The 27,232-nt window shown below is 44.1% G+C and overlaps 1 protein-coding gene across 1 annotated transcript in view; it reads right to left on the reverse strand.

Moving 5' to 3' along the window:
* Positions 1-4,163: 4,163 nt before the first annotated feature.
* Positions 4,164-27,232, reverse strand: part of asz1 (ankyrin repeat, SAM and basic leucine zipper domain containing 1) — a 30,763-nt gene continuing 7,694 nt past the window's right edge. The window contains exons 6-14 of the mRNA XM_055933446.1: positions 17,217-17,328; positions 16,659-16,793; positions 15,012-15,136; positions 14,293-14,365; positions 13,288-13,344; positions 12,946-13,058; positions 9,248-9,353; positions 8,855-8,968; positions 4,164-4,539 (exon numbers count right to left, since the gene is read on the reverse strand). Of these exons, the coding sequence (XP_055789421.1) occupies positions 4,387-4,539; positions 8,855-8,968; positions 9,248-9,353; positions 12,946-13,058; positions 13,288-13,344; positions 14,293-14,365; positions 15,012-15,136; positions 16,659-16,793; positions 17,217-17,328 (988 nt within the window). The 3' untranslated portion in view covers positions 4,164-4,386. The remainder of the gene's footprint in view (positions 4,540-8,854; positions 8,969-9,247; positions 9,354-12,945; positions 13,059-13,287; positions 13,345-14,292; positions 14,366-15,011; positions 15,137-16,658; positions 16,794-17,216; positions 17,329-27,232) is intronic.

The following is a 27,232-nucleotide window of genomic DNA, read 5'->3' on the forward strand; positions in this document are numbered from 1 at the left end:
CGTATTGTGCTATTTATCACAGAGTACTTTGTGTCAAAGTTTAACAAGGACTCTCTCCTCCTCACCAGTGTCATGATCAAAGATATGATCAAGAGCCTCACATACAGTATACCGTTTGGTCATTGTGCTGCCACAGAATGAATTGTGTGCAAGGCCTCAAAAAAGCTTTATATACCAGAGCTGCAGGAAAAGTTCTATATATTATTGAAACAATGTTGCGATTGTTTGTGAGAATGCCAACAGCTGTGGTTCCCATGGGGGAAATATTCTATTGGGGAAAGGTTCCCATGGGGGTTGCCATGGAAGCCAAGAAGAGGAGGTGAGGTGTGTGTGTTTGCGCTCAAACACACATGCATGTGGGGGTCTGGGAGAGGAAGTGTGTTAATCTGATGAATGGGCATGTGCCTGAACTAAATTTTATACACTAATTGTAGCCTCACCCATTCATTTCTAATGACCGGGAACACCACAGGTGTACAAAAGTTAAATAAAACACCCAAAATGTAATGAAAATCATCACAATGTATTTTGTGTGTTCAGATGCCAGGGTGTGGACAAAGTCATGGAACTTTATGACAATAAAATAAAATTAACTACATTTTTCAGAGAGAAAACTTGTAAATCGGTCAAATTCCACCGGAACACAGCAGGAGGGTTAATATTAGGTATATTTGTAGACGTTAAATGCACAGATACCTCAAAGGCCGCAACAAAAGGTGATGTGTGCATTTAAAATGGGATTATCACATTCTTTTGAACTCTCTTCTCAATCTGCACGATTGTCACATTGTATTTACTTTATCTTTGATCTCCGTTTTATGTAAGCGATTTAATGTTCGTCTCGTCTTTGTATCGGGAGGTCTGATCTTCTGACCGGATGAGATTAATGCTCAAATTGGAGTCACTCTCATGATCTTCGTGGAAGAATTGAACAAAACGGAGGGAAAATTAATGAAACCAATATGCCACCAGTATTATGAAGAAACTTTGAGGCTTCATTGCTTGCTTTTTCAGCATTAAACACCACTCCATCAGGTGCAAGTATAGGCTAGTCCTACAGATTGCAGTGAAAGGATGATCCAACTGAATTGCGTCACATGATATTCGATGCATTGTTTATAGAGGCATTATAAACATGTAAGAATTAATAATACTAATTATAATCCCACAATATGGATTAAATGTCTTAACTATTTAGTATATAAATTGTTAAATGTTCAATATCAAAATTATCCACAAGTTGTTTCAATATCTGTTTTATAATGCTTAAGACTATACACTATTTGGAGACAAAATATTAACCATAGTAATCTTTCAATTAAGTTTATGAACTCAATATAAATCTGTTAGAAAATAAACATAATTGAAATGGAAAATCTCTCCTAAAAAGTATCTTTAAGGGAAAAAAAGAATTCTCCCAAAGACACAATTTTTACTTTATATCTGAACATTTCAATATAGTATGCACCATTGACAGCATCCTGTCGGGCTGTATCACCGCCTGGTACGGCAACTGCACCTCCCGCAACCGCAGGGCTCTCCAGAGGGTGGTGCGGTCTGCCCAATGCATCACCGGGGACACACTGCCTGCCCCAGGACACCTACAGCACCCTAAGTCACAGGAAGGCAAAAAGATCATCAAAGACATCAACTGCCTGAGCCACGGCCTGTTCACCCTGCTATCATCCAGCAGGCGAGATCAGAACAGGTACAGCAAAGCTGGGACTGGAAAAACAGCTTCTATCTCAAGGCCATCAGACTCTTAAATAGCCATCACTAGCCGACCTCCACCCAGTACCCTGCCCTGAACTTAGTCATGGTCACTAGCCGGCTACCACCCGGTTACTCAAACTTGTACCTTAGAGGATGCTACCCTATATACAGTGCATTCGTAAAGTATACAGACCTTGACCTTTTCTACATTTTGTTACATTATAGTCTTTTATAAATGTTTTTTTTTTTTTTTTTATCCCCCTAATCAATTTACACACTATACCCCATAATGACAAAGCAAAAACAGGTACATTTTTTTCCAAATGTATTAAAAATAAAAAACTGAAATATCATATTTACATAAGTATTCAGACCCTTTACTCAGTACTTTGTTGAAGCACCTTTGACAGCGATTACAGCCTTGAGTCTTCTTGGGTATGACGCTACAAGCTTGGCACACTTGTATTTGGGCAGTTTCTCCCATTCTTCTCTGCAGATCCTCTCAAGCTCTGTCAGGTTGGATGGGGAGCGTCGCTGCACAGCTATTTTCAGGTCTCTCCAGAGATGTTAGATCGGGTTCAAGTGTTTTCACAAAATGTGAAAAAAGTCAAGGGGTCAGAATACTTTTCGAATGTACTGTACAGACATGGAATTCCTGGTATCTTTAATGTTTACATACTGTTATATTAATTTCATATTTATATACTGTATTCTAGTCAATGCCATCCTATTAAACTATCCTATGTACTCTACAGATATACTAAATACTCTATCCACACACTGTCCATAATGTCTATACATCCCATTCCATCCATCTACTTAACAAAATATAAACGTAACATGCAGCAATTTCAATTTTACTGTTACAGTACATGAGGAAATCAGTCAATTTAAATAAATTCATTAGACCCTAAAATGCAATTGTGTTCGTTGTCCGTAGCTTATGCCTGCCCATACCATAATTCCACCTCCACCATGGGGCACTCGTTCACAACGTTGACATCAGCAAACTACTCGCCCACACAACGCCATACATGTGGTCTGCGGTTGTGAGGCCGGTTGGCCGTACGGCCAAATTCTCTAAAACCACGTTGGAGGCGGCTTATGGTAGAGAAATGAACATTAAATTCTCTGGCAACAGTTCTGGGGGACATTCCTACAGTCAGTATGCCAATTGCACACTCCCTCAAAACTTGAGACATCTGTGGCATTGTTTTGTGCTACAAAACTGCAAATTTTAGAGCTGCCTTTTATTGTCCTCAGCACAAGGTGCACCTGTCTAATGATCATGCTGTTTAATATGCCACACTTGTCAGGTGGACAGATTCTTGGCAAAGGAGAAATGCTCACTAACAGGGATGTAAGCTTAGAGAGAAATAAGCTTTCAGTGCGTCTGGAAAATTTCTGGGATCTTTAATTTCAGCTCATGAAACATGCAACCAACACTTTACATTTGCGTTTATATTTTTGTTCAGTGTACATACAGTACCAGTTAAAAGTTTGGGCACACCTACTCATTCAAGGGTTTTTCTTTATTTTGACTTTATTTTGACTATCATTGTAGAATTATAGTTAAGACAAAATATATTTTATGTTTTAGGTTCTTCAAAGTATCCACCCTTTGCCTTGACAGCTTTGCTGGCATTCTCAACCAGCTTCATAAGGTAGTCCCCTGGAACGCATTTCAATTAACAGGTGTGCCTTGTTAAAAAGTACATTTGTGGAATTTCTTTCCTTCTTAATGCATTTGAGCCAATCAGTGACCATGAAGGCCTGATTCACACAGTCTCTGAACAGTTGATGTTGAGATGTCTGTTACTTGAACTGAAGCATTTATTTGGGCTGCAATTTCTGAGGCTGGGAACTCCAATGAACTTGTCCTCTGCAGCAGAGGTAACTCTGGGTCTTCCTTTCCTGTGGAGGTCCTCATGAAAGATAGTTCCCCCTTTGCTTATTTGAGCCGATTTTGACACTTTTTTTCTTATTACATGATTCCATAGGTGTCATTTCATGTCTTCACTTTTCTCTACCATGTAGAAAATTGTAAAAATACAGAAAAACCCTTGAATGAGTAGGTGTGTCCAAACTTGACGGGTACTGTACATACCCTGGACATTGCTCGACCTAATATTTATATATTTCTTAATTACATTCTTTAACTTTTATATTTATGTGTATTGCTAGATATTACTTCACTGTTGGAACTAGGAATGCAAGTATTTCACTACACCCGCAATAACATTGCTAAATGCGCATTGTGTATGCGAGCAAAAATAATTGATTAGATTTTTAGTAGCCTAAATAGTTTTAGTCATATAGTCAACTACATAAAGTATTGAATATTGAATAATATGTAGGGGATGGATTTCCCTAGTGTCCTAACTTGTGCAGCAACTTAATGCAAAACAAATGCTGGATAAAGAAATAGTTTTTATTTTACAAAAGCCCACAAAATTGCTTAAAACAATTAAGAACTCAATAAAAAACAAGAACAAAGTAAAACAAATATAAGGAACCTCAATCAAAAACTAAACTTTTTTGCATTTGAGTTATTCTCATTCGGCATAATTACTCAAACAGAAATATAAATGAAGACAATTAAGCTAATTGATTGATAACCTATGACAATTTATCCAAAGTAAGAGTAAATTGGATAATAAAGGAGCTGTCAGTCTAAAGGTAAACCTTGACACTCTTTGCTCTGGACAGGGCAAACAGCAGGCCTGCTCCAAGCATGCTCAGTGCAAGCCTCTTCAGGACCCGTCTCCTCCAGTCGCCGTGGGAACCAGGTCGAGGAAGTGGGCAGAAATCTCCTGCTGGGTCCATCTTAGGAAGAGGAGCAGCAGAAAGTCACAAGGTAAGAGGTGAGAAAGAGCACGAAGGACACACAAACTAGAGATGCGCACACACCATGGACGTGTCCAAATACTAGTGTAAAAAAAGAAAGTGTCATAGTATGTGACATTTTGAAAATAGTACTCCCAAGTTAATCTGATTATCATGGGGGGGAGTTTCGGTCTTCAACAAGGTCCGCTCTGAATTTTATTATATTTCCTTGCCCTCAAAATATAGTTTTTTCTCTCTCCTTTTTTTTATGCTCCCTGACTGTCTAGTTTTCATTTCAGTGATTATCAGTGAGCTGGACAGTCCAGAAACTGTATGAATGTAAGTCTATTATCGTTACTACACTGTTTCCATTTGGTTTTAGTCATATTGAGTTTGTTTCCCCCCCTCGGATTGGACACCGTCGGATTGTATATTTGACACCGTCGGATTGTATATTTGACACCGTCGGATTGTATATTTGACACCGTCGGATTGTATATTTGACACCCTGCCCTACAAGAACCTTCCGTCTCGACACTAGATGGTAGCCATGAGCAGTGTTTTGTCATGTGACAACTCTTCACAAACTGTTGTGTCCTATCAATCATTTATTAGGAATAAAATGAAACCGATCTGGGTGAGGTGATCTGCTTAAGTATGCAAATTAGAGTTTGAATAAGAGAACCACTTGCACAGTATACCACCTGCTGCACCTGACAGGTAGATATGGCACAGATCTACCATTCTACACAGTATTGTCCAACCCAAGGAACAATTCATGGTCCCCCCCCCCCCCAAACTTTCTGGCCGGGCAGATAGATTGTGTGTGTGTGTGTGTGTGCACCTGCGCTCTGTGTAGGGGGATGGGTGTCAAGACGAGCCCCCACAGATAAGATAAACGGGTGCAAGGGCCTTCCCCCCTGGGCCCTGAGCCAATGGCCTCTGTTGGTTGTCGGATTCCTGTCTGACACCGACAGCGTCCGGGGCTACCCCCCTCCTTCCTCACCCTAACCCCCCGTCTCCACTCTGACAGGACACTGTCACACTGTCTCTGAGTTATAGGCTGTGAGGACTTGCCCTGTCAGAATCTTACACACAGCGCACACACACAGTGTGTAAACGCTGGATGAGCAATGGTGAGGATGAGAAGGGGAGTTGACGCAAGTTTGCAGGAAGCTTGGACCAGACCTGGGAAGAGATGGTTAGGGCAGTGAAAGGGCATGGAGGACCAGACAAAGAGAGATGGTTAGGGCAGTGAAAGGGTGTGGAGGACCAGACAAAGAGAGATGGTTAGGGCAGTGAAAGGGTGTGGAGGACCAGACAAAGAGAGATGGTTAGGGCAGTGAAAGGGCGTGGAGGACCAGACAAAGAGAGATGGTTATAGCAGTGAAAGGGTGTGGAGGACCAGACAAAGAGAGATGGTTATAGCAGTGAAAGGGTGTGGAGGACCAGACAAAGAGAGATGGTTATAGCAGTGAAAGGGTGTGGAGGACCAGACAAAGAGAGATGGTTATGGCAGTGAAAGGGTGTGGAGGACCAGACAAAGAGAGATGGTTATAGCAGTGAAAGGGTGTGGAGGACCAGACAAAGAGAGATGGTTAGGGCAGTGAAAGGGTGTGGAGGACCAGACAAAGAGAGATGGTTATAGCAGTGAAAGGGTGTGGAGGACCAGACAAAGAGAGATGGTTAGGGCAGTGAAAGGGTGTGGAGGACCAGACAAAGAGAGATGGTTAGGGCAGTGAAAGGGTGTGGAGGACCAGACAAAGAGAGATGGTTATAGCAGTGAAAGGGTGTGGAGGACCAGACAAAGAGAGATGGTTATAGCAGTGAAAGGGTGTGGAGGACCAGACAAAGAGAGATGGTTAGGGCAGTGAAAGGGTGTGGAGGACCAGACAAAGAGAGATGGTTATAGCAGTGAAAGGGTGTGGAGGACCAGACAAAGAGAGATGGTTATAGCAGTGAAAGGGTGTGGAGGACCAGACAAAGAGAGATGGTTAGGGCAGTGAAAGGGTGTGGAGGACCAGACAAAGAGAGATGGTTAGGGCAGTGAAAGGGTGTGGAGGACCAGACAAAGAGAGATGGTTATGGCAGTGAAAGGGTGTGGAGGACCAGACAAAGAGAGATGGTTAGGGCAGTGAAAGGGTGTGGAGGACCAGACAAAGAGAGATGGTTAGGGCAGTGAAAGGGTGTGGAGGACCAGACAAAGAGAGATGGTTAGGGCAGTGAAAGGGCGTGGAGGACCAGACAAAGAGAGATGGTTATAGCAGTGAAAGGGTGTGGAGGACCAGACAAAGAGAGATGGTTATAGCAGTGAAAGGGTGTGGAGGACCAGACAAAGAGAGATGGTTAGGGCAGTGAAAGGGTGTGGAGGACCAGACAAAGAGAGATGGTTATAGCAGTGAAAGGGTGTGGAGGACCAGACAAAGAGAGATGGTTATAGCAGTGAAAGGGTGTGGAGGACCAGACAAAGAGAGATGGTTATAGCAGTGAAAGGGTGTGGAGGACCAGACAAAGAGAGATGGTTATAGCAGTGAAAGGGTGTGGAGGACCAGACAAAGAGAGATGGTTAGGGCAGTGAAAGGGTGTGGAGGACCAGACAAAGAGAGATGGTTATGGCAGTGAAAGGGTGTGGAGGACCAGACAAAGAGAGATGGTTATAGCAGTGAAAGGGTGTGGAGGACCAGACAAAGAGAGATGGTTAGGGCAGTGAAAGGGTGTGGAGGACCAGACAAAGAGAGATGGTTAGGGCAGTGAAAGGGTGTGGAGGACCAGACAAAGAGAGATGGTTATAGCAGTGAAAGGGTGTGGAGGACCAGACAAAGAGAGATGGTTAGGGCAGTGAAAGGGTGTGGAGGACCAGACAAAGAGAGATGGTTATAGCAGTGAAAGGGTGTGGAGGACCAGACAAAGAGAGATGGTTATAGCAGTGAAAGGGTGTGGAGGACCAGACAAAGAGAGATGGTTAGGGCAGTGAAAGGGTGTGGAGGACCAGACAAAGAGAGATGGTTATAGCAGTGAAAGGGTGTGGAGGACCGGACAAAGAGAGATGGTTATAGCAGTGAAAGGGTGTGGAGGACCGGACCTGGGAAGAGATGGTTATAGCAGTGAAAGGGTGTGGAGGACCAGACAAAGAGAGATGGTTAGGGCAGTGAAAGGGTGTGGAGGACCAGACAAAGAGAGATGGTTATGGCAGTGAAAGGGTGTGGAGGACCGGACAAAGAGAGATGGTTATAGCAGTGAAAGGGTGTGGAGGACCGGACAAAGAGAGATGGTTAGGGCAGTGAAAGGGTGTGGAGGACCAGACAAAGAGAGATGGTTATGGCAGTGAAAGGGTGTGGAGGACCGGACAAAGAGAGATGGTTATAGCAGTGAAAGGGTGTGGAGGACCGGACAAAGAGAGATGGTTATAGCAGTGAAAGGGTGTGGAGGACCGGACAAAGAGAGATGGTTAGGGCAGTGAAAGGGTGTGGAGGACCAAACAAAGCGAGATGGTTAGGGCAGTGAAAGGGCATGGAGGACCAAACAAAGAGAGATGGTTATAGCAGTGAAAGGGTGTGGAGGACCGGACAAAGAGAGATGGTTAGGGCAGTGAAAGGGTGTGGAGGACCAGACAAAGAGAGATGGTTATGGCAGTGAAAGGGTGTGGAGGACCGGACAAAGAGAGATGGTTATAGCAGTGAAAGGGTGTGGAGGACCGGACAAAGAGAGATGGTTATAGCAGTGAAAGGGTGTGGAGGACCGGACAAAGAGAGATGGTTAGGGCAGTGAAAGGGTGTGGAGGACCAGACAAAGAGAGATGGTTATGGCAGTGAAAGGGTGTGGAGGACCGGACAAAGAGAGATGGTTATAGCAGTGAAAGGGTGTGGAGGACCGGACAAAGAGAGATGGTTATAGCAGTGAAAGGGTGTGGAGGACCGGACAAAGAGAGATGGTTAGGGCAGTGAAAGGGTGTGGAGGACCAAACAAAGCGAGATGGTTAGGGCAGTGAAAGGGCATGGAGGACCAAACAAAGAGAGATGGTTATAGCAGTGAAAGGGTGTGGAGGACCAAACAAAGCGAGATGGTTAGGGCAGTGAAAGGGTGTGGAGGACCAAACAAAGCGAGATGGTTAGGGCAGTGAAAGGGTGTGGAGGACCAAACAAAGCGAGATGGTTAGGGCAGTGAAAGGGCATGGAGGACCAGACGAAGGAAACGAACTGTTCTCCAATTTGTTCTCTCAGAGTGGCCCACTGAGAGGAGCAGAAACATAGTGGCGGGGGCTCTTGGGTGACAGTGACACGCACACAGCAGTCAGAGAAAAAGGTGTGAGATATACCTTGTGCAGCAGGTTCTTGAGGCAGACGACCTCTTTCTGCAGGTCTCCAGTCTGGGCCACCAGCTCATTACAGATGGCCTGGGCCTCGTTCTTAGGGTCCAGGGACAACACCAGCTGAGGACAGAGAGAGTAAGTTAGGGGAGCTAGAAACAGGTTCGCTCTAGAAAAATCCATCAGTACTATAGTGTCTGAAAACGCACTCACTTAATATAACCACAAACAGGACCAGACAAAGAGAGATTGGGGGCACCCTCCTTTCAGGGCTGAAAGGGAATTTGCTTTAGTAGGTTATACAACCATACTGTCTGCTTTCAGTCAGACAACAGCATTGATGGATCAGTTTTCTAGAGCATTTAGATTATCAGAGAGGGACAGGGAATGACACACACACACCTCAGAGGCTCGGCGGGGGAAGCGGCTGATGACATCCTGTACTGTCTCTGTCAAGTAGCAGCACTGCTGCCTCAGACTGATCAGGAAGTTATACAGCTCCTCACTTCTATAAGGACACACATACACCATTAGACAACTTTCACAGTGCTTCCCACTATCAGTGTTGATGATAGGGATGGGCATTTTAAATTATACAATTTTTCAAATGTTTTAATTAGATGTTTTCTTTATTTAACTAGGCAAGTCAGTTAAGAACAAATTCTTATTTTCACTGACGGCCTAGGAACAGTGGGTTAACTGCCTTGTTCAGGGGCAGAGTGACAGATTTGAACCTTGTCAGCTCGGGGATTCGATCTTGTAACCTTCCGATTACTAGTCCAACGCTCTAACCACTAGGCTACCTGCGGCCCCAATAATTACATTTTTCGGCTATCTGGATAGTCAACTCTTGACCAATTACAATGCTGAAATGTACATGGCAGAGGTCAACAGAGGACAGGGTGCTTTTCTTCAGTAAGTTGTCAGCAACAGCGAAGGAAAAGTCAGATTTTGGCAATGATAGAACTGATTCTGTTACAAATAGCTTTTCTGGTGAGTGTTTTGCATTGATACATTTCAGGTATTGTGGAAACTCCATTTGCGGAGTGCCTTTAATTGCTATTTGAAGAGGGGGAAACAGCATACCGATGCCAGGGCAGCCTGGAGGGCAGTAACTCAATGCACCGTTAGAAAAACTACATTGAAAAGATTTTTGTTTTACTAAATTAAGAATTTCAAATGTCATGGTATATCCTTGTAGGTAGAAATGTCACAAGGATAATTTAATTTAGACAGCCTTTTCATTGTTAAAATAGGCCAAACATCCGGATATTCGATTAACCGTGACCATGCCTAGTTGATAAGTCTCTTTGTACCTCAACCCAAGTGTGTTTATGTGTGATTGTCAGTGTAAGTGGGTGAACAGCACAACCCATGTCAGTCCACATTCCTGCCCATCTCAAGTATACCCCCTATATGTCTCACCTAGACCAGGAGGGAGGGAGAGACAGAGGTCACCTACAACAGACAGACATCTCCCCCTCTCCTCTGCTCCTCTCTATCCTGTACTATCAGTCTTGGGTGTGCTAGATAAACTAACAGAGCTGTAGTCCCAGGTCCCGAGCCTCTAGAAGGAGATAGTAACTCCAGTCTGACTGACACTGTTTACACGCCCGCTGACAGAGTGTGAGCATCACAAAACGGCTGCTACACATGCAGGGAAATGTACCATTACGATAAAACAACCCATCAACACACACAGGGCAGCGGAACAATCGCAGCAACAAAACACATTTAAAGATCGGGCCGCGATGAATACGATGTACAAATCATTTGGATGTAAAACGTTTTTTTTATCTAGTTTTGAGTTATGAGAGGAAATCCTGGCCATTGGCCACACACAGTCTTATGTCTGTTAATTTGTCTGTTGTGTAGAGGTCAGTTGATTTAACTGTGTCTGCCCAGTCGCAAGTATGTCCGTGTCAGTTGTCCCCCGGTGTGAAGATCCCCCCTGTCCACCCATCTGTCTGTCAGTCCATTAGTCATGTACTACAGGTGAAAATCCATCTAACATCCCAGGCCAACTAGAACATGGCCATTTAACATCCCAGGCCATCTAACATCCCAGGCCATCTAACATCCCAGGCCATCTAACATCCCAGGCCAACTAGAACATGGCCATCTAATATCCCAGGCCAACTAGAACATGGCCATCTAACATCCCAGGCCATCTAGAACATGGCCATCTAACATCCCAGGCCATCTAGAACATGGCCATCTAACATCCCAGGCCAACTAGAACATGGCCATCTAACATCCCAGGCCAACTAGAACATGGCCATCTAACATCCCAGGCCAACTAGAACATGGCCATCTAACATCCCAGGCCAACTAGAACATGGCCATCTAACATCCCAGGCCAACTAGAACATGGCCATCTAACATCTCAGGCCATCTAGAACATGGCCATCTAATATCCCAGGCCAACTAGAACATGGCCATCTAACATCCCAGGCCATCTAACATCCCAGGCCATCTAACATCCCAGGCCAACTAGAACATGGCCATCTAACATCCCAGGCCATCTAACATCCCAGGCCATCTAACATCCCAGGCCATCTAGAACATGGCCATCTAACATCCCAGGCCATCTAGAACATGTCCATCTAACATCCCAGGCCAACTAGAACATGGCCATCTAACATCCCAGGCCAACTAGAACATGGCCATCTAACATCCCAGGCCAACTAGAACATGGCCATCTAACATCCCAGGCCAACTAGAACATGGCCATCTAACATCCCAGGCCAACTAGAACATGGCCATCTAACATCCCAGGCCATCTAGAACATGACCATCTAACATCCCAGGCCAACTAGAACATGGCCATCTAACATCCCAGGCCAACTAGAACATGGCCATCTAACATCCCAGGCCAACTAGAACATGGCCATCTAACATCCCAGGCCATCTAGAACATGACCATCTAACATCCCAGGTCAACTAGAACATCTAACATCCCAGGCCAACTAGAACATCCAACATCCCAGGCCAACTAGAACATCCAACATCCCAGGCCAACTAGAACATGGCCATCTAACATCCCAGGCCATCTAGAACATGACCATCTAACATCCCAGGCCAACTAGAACATGACCATCTAACATCCCAGGTCAACTAGAACATGGCCATCTAACATCCCAGGCCATCTAGAACATGACCATCTAACATCCCAGGCCAACTAGAACATGGCCATCTAACATCCCAGGTCAACTAGAACATGGCCATCTAACATCCCAGGCCAACTAGAACATGGCCATTTAACATCCCAGGCCATCTAGAACATGACCATCTAACATCCCAGGCCATCTAGAACATGACCATCTAACATCCCAGGTCATCTAACATCCCAGGTCAACTAGAACATCTAACATCCCAGGTCAACTAGAACATGGCCATCTAACATCCCAGGCCAACTAGAACATGGCCATTTAACATCCCAGGCCATCTAGAACATGACCATCTAACATCCCAGGTCAACTAGAACATCCAACATCCCAGGCCAACTAGAACATCCAACATCCCAGGCCAACTAGAACATGGCCACTAGGTCCTGGGATGAGCATAAAGCATAAGGGACGTGGTAATCTAGTGCTTTAATGTTTACAGTGTGGCCATCATCAGAGGATTTACTCCTGGGGGATTTAAAGGCTCAGTAAAAGTACCCCTGTACCCCTGGCCCTGACACTACAGTACCGCTTGGCCTGAGAGCTATCCTATCATCAGTCACAGAGAGAAGGTGGGGGGTGAAAGAGGGGATTTCATTCCATCTCCTCTCACCTTACAAATCATTACGGCCCCATTTCATAAACCATTAGGACTCTGCTCTCAGAAGCTCGGAGAGAATATAGGAGGTGAGGCTGTGGGAGACTTTTGGAGGCTGTGGGAGAATAACAGGGGGATGGATGCTTTAGGTCAGTCTGACGAATGACTTCCAGTGATGTACTGGAGGATGGACTGTGTACAGTATGTAATGTAAGTCTGTAGGTGTTTGTGTTGCATATATAATGTGTCAAGAAAATATGTTATTGTGCTTGACAATTTGACCTGGAAGGAATTGCTCAAAATAATATTTATTTTTCATTGTACTTTAATGTTACCCGCTGTCTATGTTCTCCAGCTGGTCGACAGTGTCCAGGTCGACCCGGTCTAGATGCATCTCCTTCACTGCACTCAGAACTTTCTGCTGGTCCTCTGGGTCGGAGATACCAATCTGGGGGAGAACGCAACATTAATAACTAGGCAACATACTGGTAACTCAGGTTGCAAAATTCCCAAAACGTTCCCAAAGTTCCCAGGTTTTTCAGAAATCCTGGTAGGAGCATTTCCAGTTGGAGGATTCCCGCCATGCTAATTCTCTACTGATTCCAGGAACCATATAGATTTCTGAAAAACCTGGAAACCTGCTGCCAGACAGACTGACATAAAGAGGTCTTTCATACCTTCTCCAGGTCATCCTTCTCCATGGTTACCAGGTAGCTCCAAGTGATGTCATTTTCCTGCGGAGAGAAGAAAAACTACTTTAACGATCTGACAACTTGCAAACCAGCCCACACCCTGAACAGATATTGTACAATAATTTACAATCTGCATTTGTGTAGCTACCGGTAAGTGTTTTTTTTTTTTTTATACCGGTAACAGATTACAGTATGTGTTTGTGTTGTGTATGTCTTTTCGATCTAATGATGAAAATATCAATCCACCCCTGCCGCTTCATACACTACACTATAGTTTTGACCCAATCACTCCAGAGTCAGACCCACAGTCTTTACACCTGCCTGCTCAACATCAATAAGCCAGCAGTAGGGTTGGACAGGTATTTGATAATACCATATGCTGGGATATGGCATGAGGGAGCCAGCAGCATACCACCCTGCATACCACTGCTGGCTTGCTTCTGAAGCTAAGCAGGGTTGGTCCTGGTCAGTCCCTGGATGGGAGACCAGATGCTGCTGGAAGTGGTGTTGGAGGGCCAGTAGGAGGCACTCTTTCCTCTGGTCTAAAAAATATCCCAATGCCCCAGGGCAGTGATTGGGGACACTGTCCTGTATAGGGTGCCGTCTTTCGGAGGGGACGTTAAATGGGTGTCCTGACTCTCTGAGGTCATTAAAGATCCCATGGCACTTATCGTAAGAGTAGGGGTGTTAACCCCGGTGTCCTGGCTAAATTCCCAATCTGGCCCTCAAACCATCATGGTCACCTAATAATCCTCAGTTTACAATTGGCTCATTCATCCCCCTCCTCTCTCCTGTAACTATTCCCCAGGTCGTTGCTGCAAATGAGAACGTGTTCTCAGTCAACTTACCTGGTAAAAAAAAAAATAAATAAATAAATAAAAAAGGGAGGTATGAACATCTGAAAACTGTCCAACCACAGTGAGGATGAGGTACAGTACTCAAATAATGTCAGAGGTACTCCTGTGTGTGTTTAAGCAGTACACTACTTACTAGCATTATGTCAGAGAGGTACTCCAGGTTGAGTCCGTGCAGAAGCAGCTCGATGTCACACAGTTTGGCCAGACTAGGAGAGGTTCAAGGTTGTTATTTTGAAAGTGAATGGGCGCGTTTGAGACTGACTACATTGCAGTCCAACTGTGCAGAATCACTGATCAACAAATCAACCTTTAAAATCAGTCAGTTTGCTTATGCTCTCAATAACTTCCCTGGTTAAATAAAAGCAATAAATAAATAGCTAAATAGGTTTAAGAGCGTACATCAACCCCACGTAGCCATGTCGGCCGCCTAAAATATTTCAGAACAGATAAACATTGACAGATTAAACAATCCAAATTAAAACATAGAATCCTCAACAGTCAAACACATAAGACTAAATATGTTTAAAGCATTATGGTGCAGATTTAGCAGCTAGTCCCTAGATGTTTGTTTACGTCTAAAAACCGGTCTCATGGCATGGGACAGTTAACTCTACGTCCACTAGAGGGCCCCAAATACCAATCACGGCTGCTGGCCTCCACTGACTGATCTGTGGCCTTTTCTCAATTCATCTTACCTCGATTCCTCGCATCCTCTGTCGTCACCTCCTAAAAACGAATTGTAAAACAACTCCTGAGGGGAGGGACCTTTTACCTCCTCCATTATGGTTGAGAAGAGGATATAGGATGTAAGGAATAGCAGTAAGATGAATTGAGATTTAGCCATGGTCTCACCTCTCCTTGGAGTCAGCAGATAGATCGTGGTCCCTCTTGAAGAACTTGAAGAGGGTCTCCTCCTTCGAGGAGGTTACATGCCCGTTGGTGAGGGCATTGCCTGGGGACGCCAGGATCCTGGCAATCTGCGAGGGAAGAAGACCAGATATACAAAACTCTTTCCATGGCAGACTGACCAGGGGAATCCAGGTGAAAGCTATGATCCCTTATTGATGTCACTTGTTAAATCCACTTCCGCCTGTGTAGATGAAGGGGAGGAGAGATTAAAGAAGGATTATTAAGCCTTGAGACATCGAGTATTGTGTATGTGTGCAATTTAGAGGGTGAATGGGAAAGAAAATATTGAAGTGCTTTTGAACGGGGTATGGTAGTAGGTGCCAGATACACCGGTTTGAGTGTCAAGAACTGCAGTGCTGCTGGGTTTTTCACACTCAACAGTTTCCTGTGTGCATCAAGAATGGTCAGCCACCCAAAGGACATCCAGACAACTGTGGGAAGCATTGGCGTCATCATGGACCAGCAGCCCTGTGGAACGCTTTAGACACCTTGTAGAGTCCAAGCCCCGACGAATTGAGGCTGTTCTGAGGGCAAAAGGGGGTGCAATTCAATATTAGGAAGGTATTCCTAATGTTTTGTACACTCCGTGTATTTATAAAATGTTTGCAAGAGAAGGGGAAGATGGCACTAGTCTCGCGCCTCAAGACTACCATTTCAGAGTGTGGTAAATTTGTGGCTGTGGTTAGTGTTTGGTTTTACTGTACCTGTGGTTGTTTAAACACCAGATTTAGGTGCCAGAGTTATATACTTGGCTAACTGTGTGGGAAACAAAGTTGTGACTGTGGGGTTCTACATGTGGTCAATTGAACACCGTGGCTATGCCAGAAGCATTCTGAAGCATATATACTGAACTAAAATATAGACGCAACATGTTGGCCCCATGTTTCATGAGCTGAAATAAGAGATCCCAGAAATGTTCCATACGCACAAAAAGCTTATTTCTCTCAAATTTTGTGCACACATTTGTTTACATCCCTGTTAGTGAGTATTTCTCCTTTGCCAAGATAATCCATCCACCTGACAGGTGTGGCATATTAAACAGCATGATCATTACACAGGTGCACCTTGTGCTGGGGACACTAAAATGTGTAGTTTTGTCACACAATGGCACAGATGTCTCAAGTTTTGAGGGAGAATGCAGTTGGCAAGCTGACTGCAGGAATATCGACCAGAACTGTTGCCAGAGAATTGAAGGTTCATTTGGCAGTACGTCCAACCGCCCTCTTAACCGCAGACCACGTGTAACCATGCCGGCCCAGGACCTCCACATTCAGCTTCCTTACCTGCGAGATCGTCTGAGACCAGCCATACGGACAGCTAATCAAACTGAGGAGTATTTCTGTCTGTAATAAAGATTTTTTTGTGGGGGATTGGCTGGGCCTGGCTCCCAGGTGGGTGGGCCTATGCCCTCCCAGGCCCATCCATGGCTGCGCCCCTGCCCAGTCATGTGAAATCCATAGATTAGGGCATAATGAATTTATTTCAATTGACTTATTTCCTTATATGAACTGTAACTGAGTAAAATCGTTAAAATTGTTGAATTTATATTTTTTGTTCAGTATAAATAATATAATTACTGCTTGTGTTTACCTGTGGTCGTTTGAAGACCTTGGCCAAGTCGGCAGCACTCTTCTCTGCTTTGGTCTTGAGGGTCTTGTCTGCCCCCAGCTGTAGCAGCTTGAGGACGGCCTCTTCTCTTCCGTACTGCACCGCCACACTCAGGGCCTGGGGTCAAAGGTCACAGCAGGTCATCACCTACCATCAATGTCTAGCGGCATCCTAATTACTATTAATAACCACAGTGTCACCAATCATTTCTATCAATCACAGTTAAATCAATCAAGAGAATGTAAAAGCATTTGATTGTTGTAAGCATGGGCTGGAGGGAGTTTCCAACATATTTCCTAAACCAGTCATTTTCTTTCAAATAACATATTATTGGTCACGTACACATATTTAGCAGATGTTATTGCGGGTGTAGCGAAATGCTTGCAAATGCTTTCCAACTATGTCCCAAGGAAAGTCAACAAGTCCACACTTTTGGAGAAAGGAGAGATTATTGGGACGCAGGGAAGGCTGATGTATAAAAGAAAAAAAGAAAATGTCCGCTTATGTGAGACAGGCATTACACCAGGTAGGCATTCTTACCGTGTACCCATTTTCATCCTGGGAGTTGACCTCTGCCCCGTGAGATAACAGCAGGTTGATTACCTGACTGTAGCCATCCCGGGACGCCAGCATCAGGGATGTCATACGAGACCTGGGAATTAGACTAGAATGAATAGGAAATCCAACCCATCTACCTAGAATGGGTGAAAATGCACTTCGGTAACGAAATTTCACTGCCTTCAGAAAGTATTCACACTCTGACTTCATTTGTTTATGTAGGTAAAGTGACTATGCATAGAAAACAAACAGCGAGTAGCAGCAGTGTAAAAACAAGTGGGGGGGGGGGTCAATGTAAATAGTAATTAATTGTTCAGCAGTTTTATGGCTTGGGCATAGAAGCTGTTAAGGAGCCTTTTGGTCCTAGACTTGGCACTCCGGTATCGCTTGCTGTGCGGTAGCAGAGAGAACAGTCTGTGAGACTTGGGTGACTGGAGCCTTTGACAATTTTTTGGGCTTTCCTCTGACACTGCCTAGTATATAGGTCCTGGATGGCCCCAGTGATGTACTGGGCCGTACGCACTACCCTCTGTAGCGCCTTGTGGTCAAATGACGAGCATTGCCATACCAGGCGGTGATGCAACCGGACCGGATGCTCTCAACGGTTCAGTTGTAGAACTTTTTCAGGATCTGGAGACCCATGCCAAATATTTTCAGTCTCCCGTGGGGGAAAAGGTGTTGTCGTGCCCTCTTCACGACTGTCTTGGTGTGTTTGGACCATGATAGTTTGTTGGTGATGTGGACACCAAGGAACTTGAAACTCTCGACCCGCTCCACTACAGCCTTGTCGATGGTAATGGAGGCCTGTTTGGTCCGCCTTTCCCTGTAGTCCACGATTGGCTCCTTTGTCTTGCTCACAGTCTTGTGGGTGAACAGGGAGTACAGGAGGGGACTAAACACGCACCCCTGTGGGACCCCAGTGTTGAGGATCAGCGTGCCAGACGTATTGTTGCCTACACTTACTACCTGGGGGCGGCCTGTCAGGAAGTCCAGGATCCAGTGACAGAGGGAGGTGTTGTCCCAGGGTCTTTAGCTTAGTGATGAGCTTTGTGGGCAATATGGTGTTGAACACTGAGCTGTAGTCAATGAACAGCATTCTCACATAGGTGTTCCTTTTGTCCAGGTGGGAAAGGGCATTAAGATTGCATCATATGTGGATCTGTTGGGGCGGTACGCGAATTGGCGTGGGTCTAGAGTATCCAGGATGATGCTGTTGATGTGAGCCATGATCTGCCTTTCAAAGCACTTCATGGCTACTGACATGAGTGCTATGGGGCAGTAATTATTTAGGCAGGTTACCTTCGCTTCCTTGGGCATAGGGACTATGGTGGTCTGCTTGAAACATGTAGGTATTAAACACTCGGTCAGGGAGAGGTTGAAAATGTCAGCAAAGACACTTGCCAGTTGGTCCGCGCATGTACACGTCGCTCTGGATAAGAGCGTCTGCTAAATGACTTAAACGTAAATGTAAAATGTACACGTCCTGGCAATCAGTCTGGCCTCGCAGCTTTGTGAATGTTGACCTGTTTGAAGGTTTTGCTCACATCGGCTACCGATAGCATTATCACACAGTCGTCCAGAATAGCTGGTGTTCTCATGCATGTTTCAGTGTTGCTTGTCTCATCTGGTAGGATCGGGTCACTGGGCAGCTCGCGGCTGGTTTCCCCTTTGTAGTCCGTAGTTTTCAAGCCCTGCCACATCCGACGAGCGTCTAAATCCTACTACACCGGCTCTATCTTAATCCTATATTTTCCTGTTTGATGGTTCGTCTGAGGGCATAGCGGGACTTATTATAAGCATCCGGATTAGTGTCCCGCTCCTTAAAGAGCTTTATATACTGGCGCCCTTCCTAACTCAGTTGCCGGAGAGGAAGCAAACCACTCAAGGATTTCACCATGAGGCAAATGGTCACTTTAAAACAGTTACAGATTTTAATGGCTGAGATAGGAGACAATTGAGGATGAATCAACATTGTAGTTACTCCACTTAATTGACTGAGTGAATAAAAATATTCCAAAACATGCAACAAGGCACTACATACTGCCCCAAAAATTGCAACGCTATTAACTTTTGTTCTGAATATAAAGTGTTATGTTTGGGGCTATTCCAATACACTCCCAAATACCACCCTCCATATTTTCAAGCATAGTGGTGGCTGCATCATGTTATGGGTATGCTTGTAGTCATTAAGGACTAGGGAGTTTTTCAGGATTTATTTTTTTACAGAATAGAGCTAAGCACAGGCAAACCTAGTTCAGTCTGCTTTCCAATAGATACTGGGAGATGAAATCACCTTTCAGCAGGCCAATAACCTAAAACAAGGCCACATCTACACTGGAGTTGTTTACCAAGAAGACAGTGAATGTTCTTGAGGGGCTGAGTTACAGTTTTTACTTAAATCTACTTGCAAATCTATGGCAAGACCTGAAAATGGTTGTCTGACAGAGCTTGAAGATTTTTTTAAAATAATAAATGTGCAAATGTTACACAACCCAGGTGTGGAAAGATCTTAGAGACTATGCCAAAGGTGCTTCTACAAAGTTCAGTATACACTGAACAAAAATATAAAAACGCAACAATTTCTAAGATTTAACAAACTTACAATTCATACACTGCTCAAAAAAATAAAGGGAACACTTAAACAACACAATGTAACTCCAAGTCAATCACACTTTTGTGAAATCAAACTGTCCACTTAGGAAGCAACACTGATTGACAATAAATTTCACATGCTGTTGTGCAAATGGAATAGACAAAAGGTGGAAATTATAGGCAATTAGCAAGACACCCCCAAAAAAGGAGTGATTCTGCAGGTGGTGACCACAGACCACTTCTCAGTTCCTATGCTTCCTGGCTGATGTTTTGGTCACTTTTGAATGCTGGCGGTGCTTTCACTCTAGTGGTAGCATGAGACGGCGTCTACAACCCACACAAGTGGCTCAGGTAGTGCAGTTCATCCAGGATGGCCCATCAATGCGAGCTGTGGCAAGAAGGTTTGCTGTGTCTGTCAGCGTAGTGTCCAGAGCATGGAGGCGCTACCAGGAGACAGGCCAGTACATCAGGAGACGTGGAGGAGGCCGTAGGAGGGCAACAACCCAGCAGCAGGACCGCTACCTCCACCTTTGTGCAAGGAGGAGCACTGCCAGAGCCCTGCAAAATGACCTCCAGCAGGCCACAAATGTGCATGTGTCTGCTCAAACGGTCAGAAACAGACTCCATGAGGGTGGTATGAGGGCCCGATGTCCACAGGTGGGGGTTGTGCTTACAGCCCAACACCATGCAGGACATTTGGCATTTGGTATTCTTCGGCTTGCAAGCCTCCCCCTTTTTCCTACAAACATAATGATGGTCATCATGGCCAAACAGTTCTATTTTTGTTTCATCAGACCAGAGGACATTCATCAAAAAGTACGATCTTTGTCCCCAGTTGCAAACCATAGTCTGGCTTTTTAATGGCGGTTTTGGAGCAGTGGCTTCTTCCTTGCCGAGTGGTTTTTCAGGTTATGACGATATAGGACTCGTTTTACTGTGGATATAGATACTTTTGTACCAGTTTCATCCAGCATCTTCACAAGGTCCTTTGCTGTTGTTCTGGGATTGATTTGCACTTTTCACACCAAAGCACGTTCATCTCTAGGAGACAGAATGCGTCTCCTTCCCGAGCGGTAATACGGCTGCGTGGTCCCATGGTGTTCATACTTGCGTACTATTGTTTGTAAAGATGAACGTGGTACCTTCACACATTTGGAAATTGCTCCCAAGGATGAACCAGACTTGTGGAGGTCTACAATAGTTTTTTTGGGGGCTGATTTCTTTAGATTTTCCCATGATGTCAAGCAAAGAGGCACTGAGTTTGAAGGTAGGCCTAGAAATACATCCACAGGTACACCTCCAATTGACTCAAATTATGTCAATTAGCCTATCAAAAGCTTCTAAAGCCATGACATAATTTTCTGGTATTTTCCAAGCTGTTTAAAGGCACAGTCAACTTAGTGTATGTAAACTTCTGACCCACTGGAATTGTGATACAGTGAATAATAAGTGAAATAATTTGTCTGTAAACAATTGTTGGAAAAATTACTTGTGTCACGCACAAAGTAGATGTCCTAACCAACCTGCCAAAACTATAGTTTGTTAAACAAGAAATTGGTGGTGGTTGAAAAACGAGTTAATGAGTCCAACCTATGTAAACTTCCGACTTCAACTGTAAGTCCTCAGTACACGGGCAAGAAGATGAGAGCGACAGGAGTGGGTGGGAGACAGTTATCAAACAAACCATTAGCAATTTCTATTGGTCCAATGAAGATTGATGCAGGGGTGTGGATAGGCTCATTTGAACAACCTATTTTAGGCCTTGATGTTATTTTGCAACTTGACTCTACATTGAACAATTCAAGAAGGGATGGCATGGCCGGAAGCATTGCCTAAGGTATTATGTGTATACGAGCAACACATAACCAAACCACAGGGTTGAGTCCATTTGAGCTCGTCACAGGTTGACCCATGTCACTACCAGGCACGTTAGATTTGAGAAAAGCAGACGTTCACTTTATGAGTGACACAATGCTTAACTATTGCATACAACTAATGCAGTAGGGGAAGCAGAAAGACAAGTAAAAGAGGTGTGGGGAATAAGTCCCGAGGGGGGACATAACGTAGTACCAGGACAGTGGGTGACGGTAAATAAAAAAATTAAAAGATGTAACAGACACATTAGGGCCAAAATAGGAAGGTCCTTATCAATTTTTTGTCATGAGGTCAGCAGTAAAAGTCCAGGGAAAATCACGATGGATACATGTCACTCATTGCAGGGTTTTCCATTTGATGACAAAGCGGAGCCTGGAGAATAAAATAACTGATTGATTAGCAATTGGGGCCCAATCTCGTGTGAAGAAGCATAGTAAGATGATCAGAACCGGATAAGCTTCTATGTTGTATTTGTTGTTCACCACAGTCGTCATATTAGGGATATCTAGGTGAAATGCCCAACTTTTTCATGAAAATCGGGACATGCTTACTTAGGGAAATCTATGTGAAATACCAATTTCTCTTGAAACCAGGATATGCTACTTTCACTTTTTTGTGTGTTCATTAGAGAAGTCCTTATCAACTAGTGGAACGGAAGAAAAATTAGAATGGAAGAATTCCTCACTATTGGCAGAATGTCAGAACATAATTTCTAACAGTTATCTATGTGGGACTGATGCCAGTGTGGAAGAGATGATCACTTAAAAGACTTGGTGAATGGATACCTTGCCAATAAGACGATTGAATATTATTGTCTTGACAATAATTTTGTGTGCGAGTTTCCTTCTAATACAGGATGTGGTAGGGACATCATTACACCTGTTAATACTTATTTTCTATAACTTTGTTAGAAATATATTTCTTATTGTAACAGCAAGTAAAATATTCCCTTTGTGTTTTATAGAAATGCAAGGTGTTTAATGTGAATGATTTTATGCCATTTGATTTTTTCATGTTTTCAAAATATACATTGCAAGTATATTTCTTTTTAAAATGGTCTAGGGAGTGTAAGAATATGTCGAAGATAAATACACAACGCATAGGATGAGAGGACAAGAATTAACGATCAATGGAAATAGTTGTTTATCAGTTTCAACATCTGTTTAGAATCTGTTAGGAATGTCAGTCCTGAACTCAAAGCTACGTGTGCTATGTTTTCATTTGTTTGAGTTTAGAGCAGGATACGTTTTATTTGGCCATTGGCCCAGTTGTACTGCAAGGACTTCTAATTGGTCAGCCACAGGCTAGGGTGGTGGGTTATAAATGACATATAAAATTATTATTTTTTCTGGGGAGAGAATCACTGAGGACAGGGGAGCATGAATATCTACCATCTACCTCCCTGCATGATTCGTCCTCTTTGAATAAGAATAAACCCATTTTCCTCCCCCTGATCTGCTTTGGGGTCTGTGTTATTGAAGAGTAACATCAAGCTTTGGGGTCTGTGTTATTGAGGAGTAACATCATCTGCTAACAGTTAAGGGCTTGTAATTAAGCATATCACTATAAGGTCTACACCTGTTGTATTCGGAGCGTGTGACAAATAACATTTGATTTTAAATAGCTGTGCAGCGATGCTCCCCATCCAACCTGATAGAGCTTGAGGTTCTGCAGAGAAGAATGGGAGAAACTCCTCAAATACAGGTGTGCCAAGCTTGTAGCGTCATACCCAAGAAGACTCGAAGCTGCTAAAGGTCCTTCAACAAAGTACTGAGTAAAGGGTCTGAATACTTAAGTAAATAACCGGTTTCCGCTTTGTAATTATGGGGTATTGAGATTGAGGAAACAAATTAATTTATCAATTTTAGAATAAGGCTGTAATGTAACAAAATGTGGAAAGATTCAAGGGGTCTGAATAATTTCAGAATGCACTGTATCTGGCCTCCATTGATTTAGTCACCCTAATTCTGGCCATCCTATAAGGGTAAAAATTCCAATAAAGAGACATGAGGTTTGGACCAATGGCTTTCTTATAGGATTATCTACACAATTAACACTATTTTACCCATTGGCCAAAATATGCTTTTGATTGGACATCCAAGAATAAAATGGAATAGAATAGATAGTTTGTCCATTTTTTAAAGAAACAAACATTTTTCTTCTCCCAATCTCAATTTGTCTTCTGCCTATCTAGGTAAGAAAGAATGAATGATTGGTAGAACAGCTTTAAAACACTTGAAACCACTGGAGGGAGACAGACACCAAGCCCTCAACTCTTGAGTGACCAGCTACAGCAGACCTGCCAGACCTGTTACATTCTCTATGGAAACATGCTGTAAGGGAGAACATTTCCCACAATGCAGCGCTTGGCTTTGACACCTCGAGGGTAACATAAAACATAGACTACTTGCTGTAAGTTACAATAAGTTAAACAATTACTGTAAGTTCTGTATTACTTAGTGGTTCACCACACTGTTTGGCCCAAATAAGCTGTCTTCTACGTCAGTCCCAAACTCTGTCCTGGGGCCCCCTGGGTGCACGTTTTGGTTTCTACCGTAGCACTACACAGCTGATTCAAATAGTCAAAGCTTGAATTGGTTATTTGAATTAGCTGTGTGGTGCTAGGGCAAAAAAACAAAACATGCACCCAGGGGGGGCAGGACAGAGTTTGAGAAACCGTGCTTTAGGTCAGTTCTTAAACTTTTTCACTCGGACCCCCTTCCCAAAACACAATATTTTGGGGACAAGAGTGAGGCAGCCCATGCCATTGGTTACCCATCCTATTGTGTTGAGCAAAAAAACGGCAAGTGTCAACCACTGACACAATTCAACTTTAAATCACCCGACACTGACAGAACAGAGGGTGAGAAACGGCATCAATCCAGAGGTGTGGGAATGGCCTGTGGCCATTCATCACAATATGTGACATTTCCCAGGGACACAGAGGGAGGATGTGTGTGTGAGAGAGAGAGTTTGTAAATCTGTGTGTATTGGTGACATCTAGACCTAGGTGAGTTGGTGCGTAGTAATCTATCATCCTAACACATTCCAGGTATTCCATTTTTCAATCCTCTGAGCACAGGAGACAGGCCAAACCTGTTTTTCCCAAGGTATTGGTCTCAGTGGCAAACCGGTGACAAGGTCATTAACTCACAGCCAGAGAGTGAAGGGTGGTGTGTGTTTGTACTGTATGCGTTTTTCATGACCAGGTCCAAATGAGCAGAGAATGGATACCTAGACGGTTTTGAGCAAACAACTCCGACGTCACAACTCTGAGAACAATGGCCTCGAGAGATAAAACAACCATACTAGATAAAACGATCAAACTCCCCTTCCTATGAAACCATTGTGACAGGTTATAATCAGTACATATCCTGTTCATAACCTCTGGAAAGGATGACCACACCACACACAGTGCTGCCTACTCTCATCCTGCATCCCAAACAGTCCTTATCTCCTCAAAGGTTTCAGCTGAAACTGATTTCCAGCTCTTATCCAACTGACAGGTCTATAGGCTGGAGGAAAAGGCTCGACTTTTCACCTGTTATTCGAAAGCCAGAGGACAGACACAGTAGAGGACAGACACAGTAGAGGACGCAGAGGACAGACACAGTAGAGGACGCAGAGGACAGACACAGTAGAGGACAAACCAGAGATGTGATCATAACACCTGCTCTTTCCATTTATAGACTGACCAGGTGAAACCTATGATCCTCTATTGATGTCACGCACACAGACACACACACACACACACACACGAGATGAAGGGGAGGAGACAGGTTACAGAAGGATTTTTAAGGCTTGAGACATTGTGTATTTGTGCCATTGAGGGTGAATGGCAAGACAAAAGATTTAAGTGCCTTTGAATGGGGTATGGTAGTAGGTGCCAGGCGCACTGGTTTGTGTCAAGTACTAACGCTGCTGGATTTTTCACACTCAACAGTTTCCTGTGTATCAGTAATGGTCCACCACCCAAATGACATCCAGCCAACTTGACACAACTGTGGGAAGCATTGGAGTCAACATGGGCCAGCATCCCTGTGGAACACTTGACACCTTGTAGAGTCCATGCCCCCATGAATTGAGGCTGTTCTGAGGGCAAACGGGGTATAACTCAATATTAGGAAGGTGTTTCTAATGTATGGTATACTCAGTGTATGTAATATTGTGTATGCAAAAGGACCTCACTTTGCTGCACCATCCAATGATCCAGGTTATTGTAGGCCAGGGTTCCCAAACTGATTTTATATGGCCCTCCTAAGTTCTGAGCAAAATATATACATATATTTTAAAAATATATAAGAAAATCAGCTCCAAATTATTAGTATTTTGGACATCTGTTCCAAAGTATTCCGGCAGGTAGCCTAGTGGTTAGAGCGTTGGACTTGTAACCGAAAGGTTGCAAGATCGAATCCCCGAGCTGACAAGGTAAAAACCTGTCGTTCTGCCCCTGAACAAGGCAGTTAACCTACTGTTCCTAGGCCGTCATTGTAAATAAGAATTTGTTCTTAACTGACTTGCCTAGTTCCAATTTGTAAGTCCAATTTGTAAGTCGCTCTGGATAAGAGCGTCTGCTAAATGACTTAAATGTAAATGTATTCCCACGCATAATATATAAAATGTAAGCAAGATTTGAAAAGGTTATGTTTTAGTCAAATATTATATCTGTTTGGGCTTCTTGCAGTTAATTTGCAGTCTACAAATTATCTGAAATTATGTTCCGGCCCCCTGACCATCCACTCAAGAAAGAAAATGATGTAGTTGATGATCCCTGCTGTAGGCTGAGAGACTGGACCCCACATCTTGCTCCTGAACAAACACACCATCTTTAAAGGTTCCTTCGTTTATGATGCTGAGGGAAAGAAATGCATCTGGTGTGAATTGCTGGTCAAATACTCAGAGGTTAAGGCCCTACCTCTCTACCCACAAGAACCCCTGATCCTCTTTCTTCTCCTCCTGTTGCTCTAACTCCGTTCTTCCCCCCTTTCTTCTCGTCCACATCCCTTCTGTCTCTCGTTACCGTTCTTCAAATATTTTGTCTGGAGAGGAAACAATCAATTTCCTACCGCCTGCTCTCGCTCGCTTTCTGGATGGTGTGTGTGTGTAGGAGGGATGGGGTAGTGTGTGGCACGGGCAACGGCATGAGACAAGGTTGGCCGGAGAGTTTGTGAGGGGTGGGCGAAGGGCAATGGAGGTGGAGGGGAGAAGGCTAAGTTCGGGGCTTTCTCCTTGGCTTGCCATGAGAAATGTCCAGCGATAATGACAACGGGTAAGTGGTTCCAGAATCCTTCCTCCCTCCCTCTGTGTCTGGGCAGCATCAGGCAGTACAGTGAGTTTAGGTGGTGTGGAGGAGGGCTTCTTTTACTCTTGTTTAGTCCTTCTCCCCGCCTGCTCTGTGTTTATTGTCTGTCTGAAGGGGATCTGGGTATGTGTGCATGCAAATGCCATAACAGGGCATTCCACACAAAAGATAAACGCAGACCAACACACACTGTACTGAGACAAACACACACTGTACTCCAAGTGGTATA

This window comes from Salvelinus fontinalis, chromosome 9 (assembly GCF_029448725.1).
Source record: "Salvelinus fontinalis isolate EN_2023a chromosome 9, ASM2944872v1, whole genome shotgun sequence".
NCBI lineage: Eukaryota > Metazoa > Chordata > Actinopteri > Salmoniformes > Salmonidae > Salvelinus > Salvelinus fontinalis.